This window comes from Microchirus variegatus (assembly GCF_963457635.1).
Source record: "Microchirus variegatus genome assembly, chromosome: 13".
Taxonomy (NCBI): domain Eukaryota; kingdom Metazoa; phylum Chordata; class Actinopteri; order Pleuronectiformes; family Soleidae; genus Microchirus; species Microchirus variegatus.
This window is the reverse complement of record NC_139814.1, coordinates 20,267,576-20,286,464: the sequence shown is the minus strand read 5'-3', so window position 1 is coordinate 20,286,464 and position 18,889 is coordinate 20,267,576. Positions and strand designations below refer to the sequence as shown.

The 18,889-nt window shown below is 40.6% G+C and overlaps 1 protein-coding gene across 1 annotated transcript; it reads right to left on the bottom strand.

Annotated features, from left to right (window-relative positions):
* Window positions 1-7,051: 7,051 nt before the first annotated feature.
* Window positions 7,052-18,889, bottom strand: ago3b (argonaute RISC catalytic component 3b; the record flags this gene model as incomplete). The annotated part of the gene is made up of 19 exons (XM_083899296.1): window positions 18,843-18,889; window positions 14,340-14,526; window positions 14,075-14,195; window positions 13,705-13,913; window positions 13,367-13,503; window positions 12,599-12,733; window positions 12,354-12,441; window positions 12,109-12,256; window positions 11,433-11,552; window positions 11,191-11,334; window positions 10,578-10,744; window positions 9,985-10,169; window positions 9,736-9,895; window positions 9,410-9,500; window positions 9,077-9,271; window positions 8,833-8,967; window positions 8,149-8,250; window positions 7,813-8,012; window positions 7,052-7,160 (listed from the first exon to the last, which is right to left on the bottom strand). Exons 1-19 carry the CDS (start codon window positions 18,859-18,861, stop codon window positions 7,052-7,054), a joined length of 2,652 nt encoding a protein of 883 aa, XP_083755422.1. The 5' UTR covers window positions 18,862-18,889.

Sequence of the window (18,889 nt, the reverse complement as noted above, 5' to 3'; positions counted from 1 at the left end):
GTTGGCTTTGAGGAAGTGTTCATTCGTTTTTATCGCACAATCTTTACTCCAACCCTCACCAGTGAAAGAGACAAATTTTACATTTAACGATTTCTTGCCTTTAAAGCAGAACTTTGCAAGTCTGGTCACTTCTTTGCCCTTTCATCTCCTTAGCGCCCCCTACAGTTCCGTAATACATATTTTTACAAAACCACCCTAATCGTTCATCCATCGTCTACCTCTTTATCCTCACTGTTGACGCATTTGTCTTCAACACAAACCGTGAAGCCATATCTCATGTTTCATGATTTCTTGCCATCCTAAAAAAGCTGGTCCGATGTTAACTCGTCATTTCCTCTTCCTCGTGTCCTCGTTTCGCCGGCTTTGCCACAATGATCATCTAAAATAACGCAATCACTATGGCTTGATCTTATATGCCGTGAAGCAATTTGTGTTTATCGCGACACCTCCTGATTCAGAGGTCTCCAGGTCGTGATGTTACAGGGCTGGTTTTCCACTAACATACAGTAGGGGGCAGTGGAGACAGACCCCTACTTACTGTAAAATGAGGGTACAAATGCTGCGTAGTTCTGCTTTAATAGGCGAGATTTGTGCTGGGACTTACTGGAAAACAAGTCCAGGTGAATCCGCCAAAGTTTTTTTTTTATCGTATCGCAGTTGAAATGCAATTTTATGAAAACAGAGTGGGAAAATCTCAAAATATCCCATGTTGTGTTTTCATGTAAACAATCAATAAGCTACTTTGGGAAAATGATGTCATAATCCCACTCCTTCACTGTCACTTATCTTCATCATCTTCTTCTTCTTCTTGTGTTGTGAAGATTGTTTGGTCCGTTCGCTTTCTTCATTCTGTTTCTGTGATCGTAAAACATTATAACGTATACTTAGTCTGATGAAGCTTTAAGGAGAAGTTCGCACAACGTTCAACATCTTCTTCTACGTTTGTGTTCCGTTTCTGTGTGGTAACTAAAGCCGAAAAAAGGTGCAATAAAATGAAAATTTTAAGGTGATATTTCAGTCATTTATCTGCTAATGTTGTTTTTTTGGCGCTTTTCCATTATACAGTTCCAGCACGGCTCGGCTTGGATTGACTCGACTCGTTATTTTTTCCTTTTCCATTAGTGAATGTACCTGGTGTTTATTTTAGTACCTGCTCTGTCGCAGTTCCAAGCGAGCTGAGCCGATACTAAAAAGTGAAGTCGACAGACTGCCGGCCACCGATTGGTCAGAAAGCGTCGTCACAGGAAGAGTCGCGAGCGCGACGTCCAACACAAGAATGAAACCGAACAATGCCGAACTGTGTCGGCTGAAACGACTTCCTGAAGACGTGCGTTAATCTTTCGTGTTTGTGTCGCGTATAAAACCACGTCAAGGCAGTTTCACGCAGCCGCGCTACGACGACTCCGCCCACTTGGAAACAACGTGACTGACACCAAACTCGTGCTCGAACTGTATTATGTAAAAGCGTCGTATGTGACTCACGACGGCGTTTAATCAAAGGCGAGTGTTTTATGGGAGCGAAAGGATGAAGCAATTAAAAAGCACAGGAAGAACGACCTGTACAACCTCCGAGTTAATGTACGCACATGTGTGTGAGCAGTTTCCTGTCAGTGATATGACAGGAGGAGAACATGTACACACAGATAACATGGACTTATATCAGTACCAGTCCACGTTCAGGCAGTGAGCGATGAACGTTTATGAGTTTATTCTGTGCCGCTCTCATTTATGAAAAAAAAAAAAAAAAGCTGTATTAACATCAGCAGGCGTGCGAGCGGTAAACACACAAGAGCAAGAGGCCAGTTTGATGCGAGTGTCGTAAAGACGTTCATCAGATGGTGGCGCTGCAGAGAGAAATCCAAAAAGTGGATTCGTCAAAACTTCTTTCAAGAGGCTTTTCCGGTTCAGTTATTCGTATTTTTAAGAAATGACGTAAAAAAAATATGGGCATATTTGTCACGGTAACAGTTTGAAGCGTCTTTGAGGAACCGGGAAAATGACTTTGAGTTAAAAACAACAAATCTGTCTGGTTTAGAAATCAAGACTTTTTTTTTTGGCCCATACATTTAGCCGATTTCCTTGGTTTTTAATCGTCCGATAAAACATTTTAATGGGAAAAAAAGTGGTTTGTCTCTCCTGCACTACAGTTTAATTCTACACGCTATTTTCAATAAAAACATACATATACTGTTTGTATATACACTAAATATTTAAGACGGGATTTAGCAACAGCTATAATTAAAGGTGCATAATGTAATAAATCTAAAGCAACTGGCCATAAAATCCTCCTAATATCACAGAGACTCAGGAATAATGTTCATATAACAAACTGAACTCACCAACAACAACAGTACAGACAAAATATTTGCATTAAAAAAAATATTTTGCAGTCTGCACATGTTTTGGCATGTGGCGCCACCTACCGCCGTCTACCAATCACTGCAGTCAGTAGAGTCTCAGCTGCCGAGCAACCACGGGTTGCCAGTTACGTCAGAAAACGAAACCTAAAAGACCTCTGTACTTTGAATTTGAATGTAGTAACCGTTTTTGGCCACATTCTTACATATGGCAACTTTAAGTTTCTGAAAACAAGAGTGTAATATTTAATTAATAAATATTAAACGACAATTCTCTCTCTCTAGAAAAAAAAAGGCAAATATCGACCCATATGTCAATTCTTTTAACTAAAATCACTGATGCAGCATCTCAAATGAGAAGAATTTCAAAATAAAAGTCAAATCCTTTTGGACTTTGGTGTCAATTTTTTCCTCTTACATTTCCTTCAGAAAGAAAATATAACAACCAAAGTAGGAATTTTTTCTGTTTGCTCTTCAGCACATGGCGAGTTACATTTAAAACTAAGAAATGTTGATTTTTGACATTAATGTTACAATTTTCCGTGTGTCATAAGAAAAAATTAAAAATTAAAAAACAAACTCGATTTTCATACAGAAGAGTATTTATTCCAAAAAACAAACAATTAAATATAATAACAACCAAATAAAAAGGCTCAATGTAGGACCAGGATCACATGAGTGTTAAGACAAAAAAAAAAAAAAGATTCTAAAAGTGTCACAAATTCATAATCAGGCGAAAATAGATAGTTTTGAGTTTGATGATATGCAGCCAAAAACACACAAGTGTTTTATTTCTGTGGGGGACATAAGCTAAATATGGAGACAAGGAAGATGTTTTGTAAACGTTTAGATTTCACATTACAAAAAAAAGAAGAAATAAAGCGACATGCAAACACACAGAGGGGGAAGAATAAACCGGTCGCACAGAAACTTACGACGTTACCGCCGTCGTTTTAAGAACAAACGCTCACTCACACACACACACGAGCGCTAAAGCAGATAAATGTTTAAAAGGCAGTGAGAAAGAAAAAGAAAGAAAGAAAGGGGTCAAAGTCCCGATAGCAATATTAGTTAAATAAATTATGCTACATAAAGTCTACGCTGAGCTACTTGTTTACGTACGGAGCGGTGAGTCGTGTTCCCCGTCTTTGTGTTTGTCCTTTAAAAACTGATCCCACAGAACTTTTGGTCCTGTTCACTCCAAACCCAATCAGTTCTGCATAATTTCCTGTTCTTGGCATACGTCAGAATCACACACACACACTCACACACTCGCTCTTTACAGTATCGCCGTGTATTATTAATATTCATATTATATACTTGGTTTGTTTGCAGCACATTCTCTGATTTTCTTTCTTGTAGCACCACGAGAAAAAGGCACAGTCAGTTTTTGTGGAGGATAAACGTTCAGACCCTCCTCCGCTTAACGTTAAAAATTGTTCTCGCAGTTCGTTACGCTTGACGAGATCGAGTCGTTAATGCCTCCACTGAGCTTTAGAGATGATAGAATATAGACAATACCACTTTTTTAAAAATCCGATATAATGACAATAGTCTTTTACCACTTTTACGACAAAAATCTGGCGATGGGATACATAGGATAGCAAAAATAAGCTCTCATTATAGAAGCTATAATATTTCTGCCGAAGGTCTACTGCCACCTAGTGGTCAGAGGCATACAGTATCATGCCATGAAATATCGCAATATGTTTTCACACCCGATATTACTGCCACTAGTGATACAATACATGTATCCGCAAAAAAGTAAAAGAGACAATATTAAAGGTTGTTTTTTTTTGTCTTGTGTTGTCAGATGCTGCCAACTAGTGGTCGGAGGCTTAAACCGCTATCAAGTGCTGTAAAGAATTAATACAGTAATATCTACCGATAAACGCCAGTCTTTTACGTCTTCAGAAATTTGCAACGTCGCCTTTATCCTGATACGATAAATAACGCAATACTAGGTTTACAAGTTGTTACAGTTCCGATTTTTTCCCACCAAAATGTACTATTTACTATAAGTGATACTGGGTATCGGTCCGATATTGGAAAGAAAATGATAAATAAATCACTGGATTAGATATGGAAAAGACAAAAATCAATGACGGCATTTATGGCGAGTCACGTTTTAAGCTGCTTATTTTTTTTTTTTCATGAGAGCAGAATATAAACTTACACAGTTGGAGAATTATGTCAGATAATCTTTTTAAAAGGTTGTGATATCAATATATTGAACATGACAGAGTGGTATCGAGTCGTTCGTCACGGCAGAGGGTTTGAGAACGACAACATACGACGTCTCCAACAATCTCAGAAAAAGCAACGCAAAAGAACAACACGCCAACGAGATTTGCATCGTCACATTGTTCTGCTTCAAATAGGAAAAATAAGTGGTTTACTGCGTACGATTAGTATGTAAATATAAATATATCTCCTTTTATAGTTTTCTTAAAAAGGCTTTTATTTTCTTAAAGGGGTGAAAAGGCATCAATCAGCTCGTCCAGGCTTTAAAACGTCAATTTGCTTGAAGTGGCATCATGACAGGAAAACAGGGGGGTTCTGTAATAAGGCTCTGTGTATACATAATTACATCTACATATATATATATATATACTGTATATTATAAACTTTGAAAAACAAGCAGAGCACTATGTTAAACATGCCCACAAAAACGACTAAAACTATTCAAGTAAAATCAAATGCTGGTAATGTCTGACCTCAGGAAACGGCTTCTAACACAACGACAAACAAACGTCTCCAATGATCGAAGAATTAAAAACATTTAGACTCCAAACTGGGCTCAACCACAAACACACTCAGCTTTTCTCTTTTCTTTTCTATTTTTAAGTAAAATACCATATGTTCCTATTTCTCCTAATTCGTTTTATTTAAACCTACTGATATTAAATATAGCAGCTACAGTTTGGTTGCGGTGACGCAGCAGTTTAAGAACGACGCCGTACGAGTATCAACACCTTCTACACCGACCCCTGCCCTCCCCAACCACCAGGCACGTTGGTTTGGTCCAAGCACTGAAAAATATCAATAACTCTTTTTGTTTTTGTTCAAACATAACTTGCGAAACACATGTACCGTTTCCAAAACTCTGGCAACAACGATCAAATTCTCATCATGTAAAAAAAAACCAAAAAAACAAACTTGAATGTAAATGAACTTATTGCATATTGACATAATTTTATACTCAGAGAAAATGTTAGATTTCCATCAGTGGAGCCGGGTTTTTGGAACTGAAACATTTACAGAAACAACAAACTGAGCAGGGCTGCAACTCATCGTTGTTTTCATCATCAGTTAAAACTCAAGTCTGTTTATTTTCAAGTCAAAAAGCTTGATTTGACGTCCGAGAAACAGCTCAATTTAGCTAGAAAACGATGGACATATTAATCGATTATGAAAATAACTATGAGTTGCAGCTCTGTCTTTAACACAGTGCAGTATCTGTTCACTTCTGCGTCAACACTCAAACCAACATGCGATTTTAAAAACTCAGTTTTAACGACATCAGGCACTTTGATCGTCACTTTTCTCCAAACACAACCTCAGTGATCCAGCGTCACTGTCGCAAACAACACATTCCCAAATCCTCGCTCATCATTTTCACGTCCTTAAACTCCCTCATAACAAACCACTGTGGCACACAAATACTCGACAAACACCCTCAGCTTCTCCTACGTTAAAATCTCACATCGCGCTGAGGGAGCATCTTCTCATCAACTCGTGTTTTTAACTAATAAGAAGCCGACGTTCGTGGTGCGATTTGAAGATTAAAAACAGTCCGTCTTTAGTTTTTATTGCTGCATACGAGTGTTTAATTTAAAAGTTTAAATAGAGAAACACTCATAAATAAATGAGAGTAATAAAACACACAAGAAGAAATTTGGTATAAGATGCTGCACCAAACTGAAATTTGAGTTAGAAAAGTTTAAAATTGAACACAGTTCTCTTTCGACTTGCAAACAACTGATGCACAAAGAAAGCCTTTAAAAGGACAGAATATACGTGGCTTTTCCTTTAGAAAAGAAAAAAAAAAAAAAAGGTTAAAGATTTCATTCAGTGTCTGTGTCGGGAGAGAGAAGAGTCGTGACTCGACTCCACGACTGTTAAACCACTGGATTAACGGAGGGAGACACAAGAGAAGGAAAATGAAGGGAGGGGGGCGGTGGGTGTTGCACTCCGCTCACGTGTTGCTATGGCGACCGCACATTTGCTCGACACACAAATACATACAGTATCTAGAAAGCCGAAAAAAAATTAAAATAAAATACAGTATAAACCAGCAACGTTAGGCTCAATGTGAAGAAGTCAGGACTTTTCTCTGGTTCTGCTTCGTTCACAACCACGCACCAAAGAATCATCAGTTTTTTCTTAGATTTCCCCACTGGCTACGCCGTAATCCATACGCACGCTACGATAATCCCTGCAACAACGTAGTTTGAGTTTGTGTTGTCAAACCTGGAGGCTAAAAGGAGATTCAAAATGGAGATGATGCGGAGAGGAGGAAGTGATGCAGCGGCAGGAACGATTGGCTGGTTTTCATGTTGCATAATGTGGCTGTGATTCCTCCCGCGGCCTGCAGTGGCCGCCTGCGCGCACCAGAGACGCCCCCCAGCGTGGAGTCAAACCTTAAGACTGGATGAGAGGCCGAGACGAGAGGAGGCGATGTGGAAGGAGGTTCAGGCAAAGTACATGGTCCTCAACGTGTCGTGGTGGATCTGAACAGCTTTGGCCAAAGCCTGAGGGTCTCTGCCGTTACTCTGCCCAGACACGTGGCTGCCCTCCGCACTGCCGCAGAAACAAATAACAACAAAAACTGTTACGTGAAGCAACAACACACATCATTTCCTACTCCTGAATTTTAAAAAGTGGAGGAATCAGTGACATCTAATGGTGAGACTGCAGATTGTACCAAACAGTGGAAATAAGAGAACTCTGTTTTCTGATTTAACACGGTATTTTAAAAAGAAAAGTGTTTATAGTCCATTTTTCCACCAAGAACATAATGTAGCTTCTGTTTAATAAATGATAATATTTCAATTAAAAATTTAAGTTCTGGTTTATTTTTCTGAATTAGCGAGATAATTTTCCACCAATAACATCTTTTTGGCCCAGCTTTCTGACAGAAAAGTAAAAAAAAATTTAATTAAAAACAGATTTCATTCTATGTTTCTGAATAATTTTGACTCTATTTTTTTTATTATAAATATTTACTGCCCATTTTTTGGTTTCGTTTTCTGACTTGAAGGGGATAATTTTGTATATTTAAAAAAAATATTTCTGGTTTATTTATGTCCTTGTTGACATTTTCTGGACATTAAAATAATCAATAATTTGTGATATTAATACTGTAAATGATGAAGCCTGAGGAAGGCTCTGAATTGAAGTTGTACATCTTTAAAGAAAGCCTACGTTCATTTAAAAAGAGCGTTTTCCCGACCTGTCGTGTTCTTTGTCCACCAGGTGGTAGCGCGCGCGGAAGGCCACCAGGTGTGCGTAGTAGGCCGGTGCTGGGATGGAAACGGACCGGGTGCAGCGGACGTAGGTGTGGCACAGCTGGTAGGTGAGGAGCTGGAACTCGTCTGCGGAGAAGCAGTTGTCGTCCCACAGAACGTGGTAGTGAGAAGGACGACTCGTACCCTGGAGACGGCGGAGAACAGAGTTAATCGTACTCCAGAGAGAGAGAGAGAGCGAGACGGAGAGAGAGAAGCTCAAACAAACAACGAGCAGCTAAATTTAGCTGAAGCAGAGACACCTGTCCAGGTGTCGGTTTTACCTGGATCCCAGCGTGACTGCAGAGGTAAAAGTCAAATTCATATGGGTGAGTGATGTCCGTGTCCACTGTGGTGCCGGCAGGAATGTTTCCACTACGTCCAACCTAGCAACAAAAATGTTAAAAAAACAACATTACTTTACCTAAAAAAAAATTCCTTAAACTGCTTATATCAAATGTTCCTTATATTTGACCTGCTAACTACAGAAGCACACGGTTTTGAAAGAAACTTTGTTTTTCTGAACCCTTCAGAAATAAACAGACAAAGAAACAAAACAAACCGGCTGTTTTGTGACTTTATCTATGAAGAACATGAATTTGGCTCCGTTTTCCGACCATTTGTTAATTAAAAAAATACATTTCGGTTTTATTTTTCTGAATTAGCAGGACAATTTTTCATAAAGAACAAAGCTTTGGTTCTGATTTCTGGGTTAAAGTGATTAATATTCACATATTCAATGTTGCACGATCAAAACCCTGTTTGAAAACGTAGTCTAATCACATCTGAGGTGATGGAAAGATGCTAAGATAAAAGATGCTAAGAAACCCACTCTTTAAGCTAGACAGATAAAAGCGGAACAAAAATTATTATTATTATCGTATTAATATTTATATTTTAAGGTGAATGCAGTCATTCCTAACATTACTGTTAGTATCTGACAAAGACAGAAGGTGTGTGCTGCTGACCCTCTCGTTGCGATCAGCACAGAAGAGGCGCGTGTGATGGCGCTTCTGTACGACGATGTACGTAATCCCCGGCTGGTAATCTTTCTCCAGACTGATGCAAGCCTCCCTGATGGCGAGCAGCTCATAGTACAGCACCTACACAGAAAAACACAGTTAATATTCAAGGAACAATGTGAAAAAGAGCATGCACAGTATTCATGTGAAGACTAAATGAAATGGGCAGGATGAAGAGAATGGTTGAAACCTGTCTGAACTGGCCCTCGGACACTCCGTCCCTGTAGAAGATGATCCTGGTCGGTTTGTAACGCGTTGATTTGTAGAACTGGATGAGAAGCTCTCGCACCATAGACGCCAAGTCCTGAATGACCTCCTGTCTGGGCCTCTGGACTCGCACTGTAGCGCAGTATCTGCTGGGGTGGGCGTCCATGCTGCCCACCACCTGTAGAAGGAGGTCAGAGGTCAGAAATGCAGCTCTGGTAATAGCTGAATAAGCACTACGGTGAATTTAATGAGCCTATTAAATGATCAGCATCTGAAGCCAGGTTTTTAAGGGTGAATAAAAGTTGTTTTCCCTCACCGCTGCAATAGACGGCTTTTTCCCATCACCCGCTGGAGGATGAGTGACGTCCGCGCCGAGGAAGATGACGGGCTGCTGGAACACAGACGGCCTACAGGGAAGAGAGGAGACGCACATTTAACCTCCTACTTATCTGGCGAGCAGTGACGACAGAAAGACACTGAGATATAAAAACAGCAAATGTCACATGAGTGACGCAGTTCACTTTAAATGTAAAAGAAAAACTTATATAATCATCTGTTAACTTTAGTGATGATATTTTGCGATAAACAGAAAACACAGAAGGACGTTAAAGGTCCAGTGTGTAAAATGTTGCACTGTTTTACCGCTGGTGTGGAACCAGGATGTTGTTGATTCCTCCCAGTTTGACGTTGATCTTGAGGCAGAGGTTGGAGAGCGTCTGTGGAGACGTCTTCACCACGTTCTTCACCTGGACGCACTGCGTGGCCATGCCGAGGAGGGTGTCCCCGACGCGCTTCACTTCGGCTGGAGATCAGATGTTTATATTCCGTTAGAACACGCGTTCTTCTTATTACTTTAAGCATAGTTTTTTTTAGAAATAAACAAATCTCTACCGTAGACGGGCGTTTTCCCTGGCAGGATGACGATAATGAGCTGCAGCCCGGCGTACGTGTCCTTCAGGTGTCTGAACATGGGCTCCACGCTGTCAGCTCCCTGGGCATATTTGCAGAAGCACGGTTGGCCTTGGATTGGCATCCCAGCATCCTTAGAGATTTTCCGCAGCTGTTCAGTGAAGCTCCTATAGGCAGGAACATAAACATTTTTGATATTATAATATATTGTTTGGTCCAGAAAATGTGTAATGTTTAGTTTAGTTCAAACCACATGTATTCAGTTTTAGTGATTCCTTTGTTAAATGGAGTCAAGCAACTAGAACATATTCATATTTAAGGAGCAGAAAAATCTGAATATTTGCTTTAATTATTAAAGAAAAAAGCTGTTGTAGCCCTACATTACAGTCATATTATAATAAAGTTTGATTCATGCTTAAAAAAGGTGGTGAATAATAATAGATGTGAACAGAATATTGTGAGATTAACCAGTGTTTTCTTTTCATATTTCCATTTTTGAAGTAGTTTATCATCTTTACTTTCATTTTCCTGTAACTAAACACAGTAATTCTTAACTTGTAGAATAGAGGACTTACTTGAGGATCTCTTCTCTGCACTGCCTCTGGGTGGCAAAGCAGGCGATGGCCCACATCTTGATTTCCACTCCGGTGTGAAACTGCTTCCCCCTCATGTCCCACACCCCGTGGCTGGGTGTGGCCACTGTGCGGTTCTGGAACGACAGTGCAGGGTTTATCTGCTGGGGCTGACACACACACACACAAACACACACACGTACACATTCAATGCAAGGACACACACAGAGAGCGTGTGTGGAAACAAATGCTTCAGGCAAACATGCTGCTTGTTAGATTTAAATATCAGCACTACTTATTTCTGAGTGACTCATGCAAGAGAATGTGAAAAAAATGGGATGCATGTGTATTAAAAGTAGAAAATCACTACAAAGTCTTTCCTGATGATAAGAGGAGATGTCAGATAGGGACAAAGGATGATGAGAAAGACACAAGTACCTCTCTTGAGATATATTAATATCTACATTTTTTTTTGGCATAAAAAGACATGAAATCCACATATAAACCAAGGTATTAAAATGAAAATTTCTGATTCCAATTAGGATTTTTAGTCCAGTGTCTAATCAGAGGAGGAAAAAAAACATGCGTGTGAAGTGTGATTTTTAAGGGAAGGTACCATGAAGGGTTCAGAGCTCACCCTGCCGCCATACTGCAGCATGGGGGCCGGCAGTACGCGGCCCAACACCTGAGCCATCTCGTCGCGGACGCGGAACTGAAACTCTTGGACGAATGGGTCGGCCTCGTAATTTGCGCTCCGCACCTGAGAAAAGACAGGTTATTATTTTAACGTTACCGGAGGGGGAAAAAAAAGGTAAACGTTTTTTTTTCTCCTTGTTATCTGGTCCAGACGATACTCACCAGCCTGCTGATCTCCTCCTGTCTGTCTGGTGCTGAACGAGCTGTTGCTTTGATCATAGTCGACGTCTGGTTATCGGTTAGTTTTTTAATGCAGCGCTGACCGGCTACGACGTTGCAAACCTAAATGGAGAACATTTACATTCATAATTACAATTGTTTTTTTTGATTTTTATAAGTTAAAGCCAATGTTTTTGAGACTAGTTCATGCACACACTGATGGTCAATTCAAAAATGTCATCTTGAATTTATTGCACCAACCGTGTTTTATAGTCCTCATTTATCAAGTTCACAACACTTTATTAAACCCCAGGGCAAAATTTAGTTCACCCATCAGCTTCTTCAGAATGAATATGACGATATACAAAATCTAAAACCATATCTTGCCTCATTTCATGAAATATAGATATTATATCAATGTATTACCAGCAGTGCAACATGGTAGAATGAGTCCTTCAGTGAATGTACTTCTGTGTTGGACAAGCAGGCCATTGAGGGGGTAGGAGGTGTTCTCAAGGACGCTGCATATCTTTGCAAGTATCCTCTTACAGTAGATTATAGCTTAATTTTAGAGTCAGCCTTGCATTTTGACTCAACATTTACCAAATTATCTGCGATGATTCAACTTCCTGAGAGCAGTATTTGATGTTGGAACCACACGGTTACCATCCGTCCTTACCTCCAGTGGCAGGTAGGTGTGTTTCTGCTCCTGGCCCACCTGCAGACATGGCAGGTGGGGATATTTCAGCTGCAGACTGTACTTCTCTCTGAAGTACTGCGCCACTGTGCGTTCCACTGTCTGACCGTTCTCAAGCTGCAAAGGAAACCTGCAGATTTGAGAGGAACAAGAAATGGATGTGAGTCACTGAGCGCTTTGACTGCAGAGTAAAAAAATGACGATGAGGGTGTGATGAGGAAACGTACGTCTGGAGGCTCGCAGGGCGTCGTGTCACGTTGCACACCCTGTACTTCCTACGCATGGTTCCACAGTGTGTCACTTCCACTTTGAGACCTGTGGAAACGGAGGTTAAGAATTGGTGAAATACAAGTGAGAGGAGCATTTATTGTGTTCTGCTACTACATCAAACAGCAGCTCACGAGACAGAACACAAACACGCTCACAGTGACATAAAAAAACAGCAGTGTGAGTGTGCCCTTTGGTGACATACCTTTGATCTCTTTGGTAAACTTGACCCTGTGGGAGTCGGTGAGTGGGCGTGGCTGCTCGTCAATGTTGTGAATGTCCAGGACCTCACACATGAACTGAATGACCGGCTGAGCTTTGTAAAAGGCTGTGGCTGAAACTGAAACCAAACACAACAAAGTCGCAAAGTAAAGAAGAGCACTCAGACACTTTGGCACCTGCGTGACTAAGAACTTCATCTGCTTTCACCATCTTACATAATCATGACAAAACTCATCAGGTCTCTGAGTGTCTGATCCTGCATACACATACCAAGTGAGTCAAATTCAGTGAGTTGTGCTTTTTTTTTTTTTTTTTTTTTTTGTTTTCCCATCATAAGAGAGGGGGGTTTCTTGTAAATAAGATTATTTTTTGTGACATCATCAAAGGGTAGATTCTTAACAAAATTCTGAGAACATACTTGGCTGATCATCTACCCTCTGCAAAAAAATTCAGTCTGATTGATTCATCACATACTGTAGACAGGAAGTTACTAAAAGGAATTACTTACAGATTGACCCAAATTGCTGACTATGTGTCAGTACCTCATACAACTACTATAACATCCAGTAATTATCCATTATCATCTGACAGACAACTCTTTATAAACAGCGGCAGTTCAAGAATCTCACAAAATACTTTTGTGTTGACGTTCTTGTGCCAAGAACCTAGCGGCTAATTATGCTGCTCATCTTTCCTGATTCACTGTTTTTGTATCCCCATGGAAGTTTCTAGATTGACAACGCTCACTTACCATCGATGTTGAGCATCATTTTCCACATGGCCGGCCGTACTGACTGATGGAAACCAAACCAAACCTCTCGCCCCCCACCCAGTGGGTGGTCATAGCCTTCTGGGGAGGAGAAGAAAGATCGTCCGACCGGGGTGTACCTGAGGAGGAAAGCAAAAGCATGCACAGGTGACACAAAAATCTCTCAACAGACTGGGCGTTGAATCCCCTGCGAGGTTCACTATAGCTGCTGTGAGTGAATGTTTTAATCCACATTCATGGGTGCATCATCATGAGTGAACACCAAACTGGCAAAGATGTGGTTGAAATCCTACATAATAATTATTAACAGACAGACTCACTTCATGGAGGGGAGGTGTCGAAGGACAACATCCACAGCGTGAACAGGATTAGTGCTGATGGGTTTCTCCAGGTCCACAGGTTCAGCCATAGCACGTCCAGTCAAGACCTCGTGCAGCAAGTGCCAGCTGACCAACGACACAAACTTGATGGTGACTTTAAACGGGCGATCCTTCCCTCCTTCACCTGGGAGGGTGACATCCAGATCCACCTGAGGAGCAAAATGTTACGCCCATTTGTGTTTAGCTTCGTTATATCGTGTTCTTTTTTTGTTAAATGTGTCTCCCACTGACAAAATTTGAAACAAAAGATTTATCTGTTATTTACAAAACACTTGTGACCATTATTAAGCAAATAGATGGTCGATCTTACCCCACTGGTGGCGACAGGAAGTGGGCTCGCAGTGTAGAGGCTCCTCTTCCCATCGTAAACTGGCAGGCGGTCACCAAAGATGGTCACCTTGAAATGCTGAACCATGGTGTCCACCACCTCCCTGAAAAAGACAACCATAACTTACAGTAAGACTATGAGGTCATATCATTATATAACACTAAATAACCTTCATCAAACACAGCTTAAATATTTCAATTGCTTGTTTAAGCTCGAGGCTTAAACTGGTTCAGGTCTTTCTTGATACCTGTTGACTCTGCGAGGACATTTGTCAGGTTTAATATCCACTTCATAGAGGTAGACGTCGATTTTGGGTATTTCCACTTGGAAGCAGTTGGCCAGAAGCTTGATGGGCTTCCCAACGGTGCCATAGCCCGGTCGTCGTGGCAACGCAAAGAGGTCTTGGGCTCCAACGGCTTGGGCTCCAACGGCTCCTATCACAAAAAAAACAAAAAAAAACATGGACGGTTAATTACTGCACACATCAATTTCCTTACTGCAAATAAACTGGTCGTAACCATCTTCGTTATTAAACATATGCTAATTCACACAGCCACAGTGTTTAACAAATGTATTGGACCACAAAAATGAGAAAACTTAAATATTAAAGAGCTTCTACATACTGGTGTATGAACCATTAAAGATACACCAAAAAATGACTGATTTTACCAATGCTGTTCATTAAGGGCAGCTGTGGCTTTGGCAGGTGGTCTAATAAATTTGTTAAGTGTTGTAACTGGTGGGGAAAATCCCCTCAGACTTTACAGTTCTCCTCACATCTGACAGTTCTTGCTTCAGTTAGCTCATCGTTCTGGCTTTTACTGCCAACAATATAACCGTTTTGTCAAAACCTGACAGCAATGATGCAACAATAATCAATCGCCTGCACATCTGCTTCCTGAAATCTCAACGACAGAATGACAAAGTAGTGTAGTGAATAAAATAAGACCGGAGAGCATAAACATAGAGCCAAGTCAAAGTTGTACTGCACAAAAGTGGGCTAATATGTATGCCTATTATTATGTCTAGGGGTGGGTCAAAATATCCATTTGGGGATATATCGTCGTCCTTCCTAGTCCAACACAATAATCGATACGCAAATGTCGATATCTGAATTCACAAATTAAAGTAAACGGTTCCTGCCAGTTTCAATGAAACTGTTGACCACAAACCATAAACCATCATGAATATGAAAAACCAGCTTTGCAATGAAGAAAAACTGTAGGAAGGAAGTGGTTGGTGAAAAGGAAAGAGCAGACGCTGGCACTGAATATGGCCAGACGGGGACGTTCAACACTGATAAAAGAGATAACTGAAACCAACAGGCCAACGCTGTTTCTTCCCCTCACCACAGTCAATCAGATAATAACTGCTCTATAAAAAGGTTGGGGCGTTGGATGACATTTTGAATAAAGGCGAGCTCAACAGACGAAGAGTTCTCCTGACTGACACGGCCTTTGCCAGACAGGAGGAGAAGTAGGCGGGCGACACCACACGACAAATCTAACACCAATTTTCATAAATGCGAAACTGGAAAGTACTTGACATGACATCATAAAACCACATAATTTCCACAGATGTGACACACACTCGCACAATGACCAACAAGACACGACACCAAGTCTGTGCTTGCGTATCGAGAGAAAGCAAATAACAAGAAGTGTGTTGTTCTTTTGATTCAGAGAAAGTGTTTGTTAACGTGGTTGTGAAATAATTGTGGCGGAGAAGCTGCTACTGGAAAATATTTGACTTCTGTTAGGGCTGACCATGAAACTGCCATACAGAGGCACAGTGTGTGATGCTGATGCTCACTTCATCCCCTGTGTTGTTCCCATGGTGACGATGCTTATGTTGCCACAGCCTCTCTACAGCAACTGAAGGCAGGCTAGATGAAGGAGGAGGACATCCAGGAGCAAACAGACTAGTTTTATTTATCTCTGGACTGCAGTTAAAATTTACTTTTATTGAGGCTGAACAAAAATGGAATGACTGACAAAGAGAAATAGACGAGAAGTGTTACAAGTTAAATAGGCCGCTAAAGTGAAAGGGCGTGTTTGATTATGTACAATGGTGAGTGAGGCGTGTCACATGTATGCAAAGCAGCTCAAGTTACCTGCTTGAACTAACTTGCAGGTTTAGCTACATAAAATCAGCATTCCCACACCTTGGTTGACATTAAATTCAAGGGCTTTTCAATGTCTTTCCATGGCCAATTCCCTCAAATTCAAAGACCGAATGTACCGAAACAGCTGAAAATGGAAGGGCAACTGGTAGTTGGCGTCCACATTTACACATCTGGACAAGTGATTGTCCTTGGCTTGGGATCTTGGTCAAAGTCTTTGTAATTTTCTTTGGTGAGAAAAAGATCTTGGAATTTTTATTTCCCAGACATCATGTCATTTGCTCTCTCGCTAAACTTTACTCGCTCATTGTTCTGCATGGAATATCATTCTCACGACAACGGCAGAAAGAGACACCACTAATAATTATGACGGTGACGATGATGTTTGTTCTTCTTTTATTAAATTCATAAACTTTCATGAATTCAAAGGACCCATGGGATGGAAACCTTGTATAATTGTATATGTCGCAAGTTGTATTTCATAATTTTCTTCCAATAAGACAGCTAAGTTTAGCTCTACTTTCTCCCCAATAAAGCTTTGTTTCCAGTTAAAAGTGGAGCATGAATGAACAAATGAATGAATGAGTTTCAGTGAACCAGTTTGGCCCCTTTTTGTCCTTCAACGACCCCAACAACATCAATAATACAGTACACAAGCTGTGACTCACAAACTGTGACCCTGGCCTACAAAAGGAACATCGACTTATGCACTGCCACGCTCAATTGATTTGTAATTAACACAGGCAGCAGTTAACTGAACACTATACAACAGTTGAGGTAACTATGGCAGCAGCTGGTGTGAAAGGTCGTCATTCACACACACACACACACGCCTCCCTGACGGTGGTGAGCCACTCACTCTCAGGCTTCAGACACACCTGACGGGATCACTAGCACCACCTGCCTTTGACAGATGACAGAATGACGTATAAAAGGGACCAGTGAGACTGGTTTGTTACAGACACACACACACGCTTGGGTTCATGCCGCTATCCTTTTAAGAATCCCGCTTTGACATCCATTCATTTGGACAGCCTAAACAAAGCATCATGCCTAACCTTAACCATGACCAGTTAATGCCTAACCCTGTCCTTAACTTACACATGATTCAAATCTTAGCTCCAAACTTAACATGAGGACCAGGTTTTGTTCTCCATGAGGACTACTGGTCCTGACAAGGTCAGTGTTTATGACAGAAAACATCCTAAACAGGTAACAAATACAAGTGTATAGCGAGTTAAAGAAGTGACCAGCACACACAGCTGACAAACATACAAGTGGGAGTTTTGGGGAGAAACCACCACTCTCCGCTTGGCTGCTCTTGCACCACTGACTGTAGCGACTCTGACAACCCATACACCATCATGTTATCAGTTTTTGACTCAAATGCAACAGTCCTGCAGAAAAACTTCCCATCATAAAATTGAATATGATCAGTTTCTTTTACACGGGTGTTTATAGGTTTTTTTTGCATTTGATGGTGAACACCTGTGCTTTCTAGAGTCAGGGCAGAATAAGATAGTGAAAAAGATCAACTTTCCTTTCCAGTGTGACTCAACATCACTACTCACAGTGCAAGTTACTTGAAATCCCCCGAAATGGTGTAGTTTCAGTTAAACAGATAATGTGTCATTAAATGACTGTTTTCCAGTATATCGATTATTACAGAACCGCTGCCATCATCAATGGTCATGCTTCATATCGTGAAATTACCCAACCATTTCATCCCCTATAAGAGAGGAAGGTGGTTGTATTATCAATCTCAGAAGTAAGTGGTACTGATTAAATGATGCAGCATAACTGTGGGTGTAAAGTTGGATTGCAACTACTATTAATTTACTAAATTAATTAACAACAATTTTGATAATTGATTTGAGGGGTTAGCATAGGTTTGGGAAACACTGGTCAACATTTTCTGACACTTTGTGGACAAAACGTGTACTCACTTAATTGAGAAAATAATCAACTTTTTAAAGATGGCACACTATCACAACACACATCACAATAAAAATGGTGATAATGTAGTGACTAATTTACAACAGTGTGTGACATTCAATATTATTTGGAATTGGTAAACAAATCACTGTTTCAAATTCACATAAACTTTGACTGAAATGTTTTTTTTGGGGACCCAAAATCTTCCATGACTCATGTGTGGGTCACAACCCAGTCGTTGGGAATGACTACACAGATCTCTTTGACACAGTTTTACCACACATATCATCTACTTCTTTAAGGGATTAGTTACTAACGGGATTTGTTAGTTTTAACTAAATGTCTGTTCCGATCAAATTTTTTTCTTTTGGAAAAATAATTGTTCATGCTACTATTGTCGTAATGTTTATGCCAACTTATTATGGCAGGTCTCTCCGTCTTTAATTTAACTTTGATTAGTTCTTACGTGTAATTTGTCTGGTGAAAGTGAACAAATTAGAGCATGAAATGTTTTACAAATGTCCTCTTTTACGATGTTATCGCAGGACTGGATAATATGTGTCAAGTATCCCCCTCCCTATGACGGAGAACCTAAACGCCACACACAGCTCCCATATGCGTCTGCTCACACTCGGTCTGAAAATAACCCGAGCACGGAGCACTGCATCATGGCCGTTAGTCTGTGGATCCCACCTGTTGTTCCGATTTCCATTCATGAGGTCTCTGTCCGGAAAACCCGG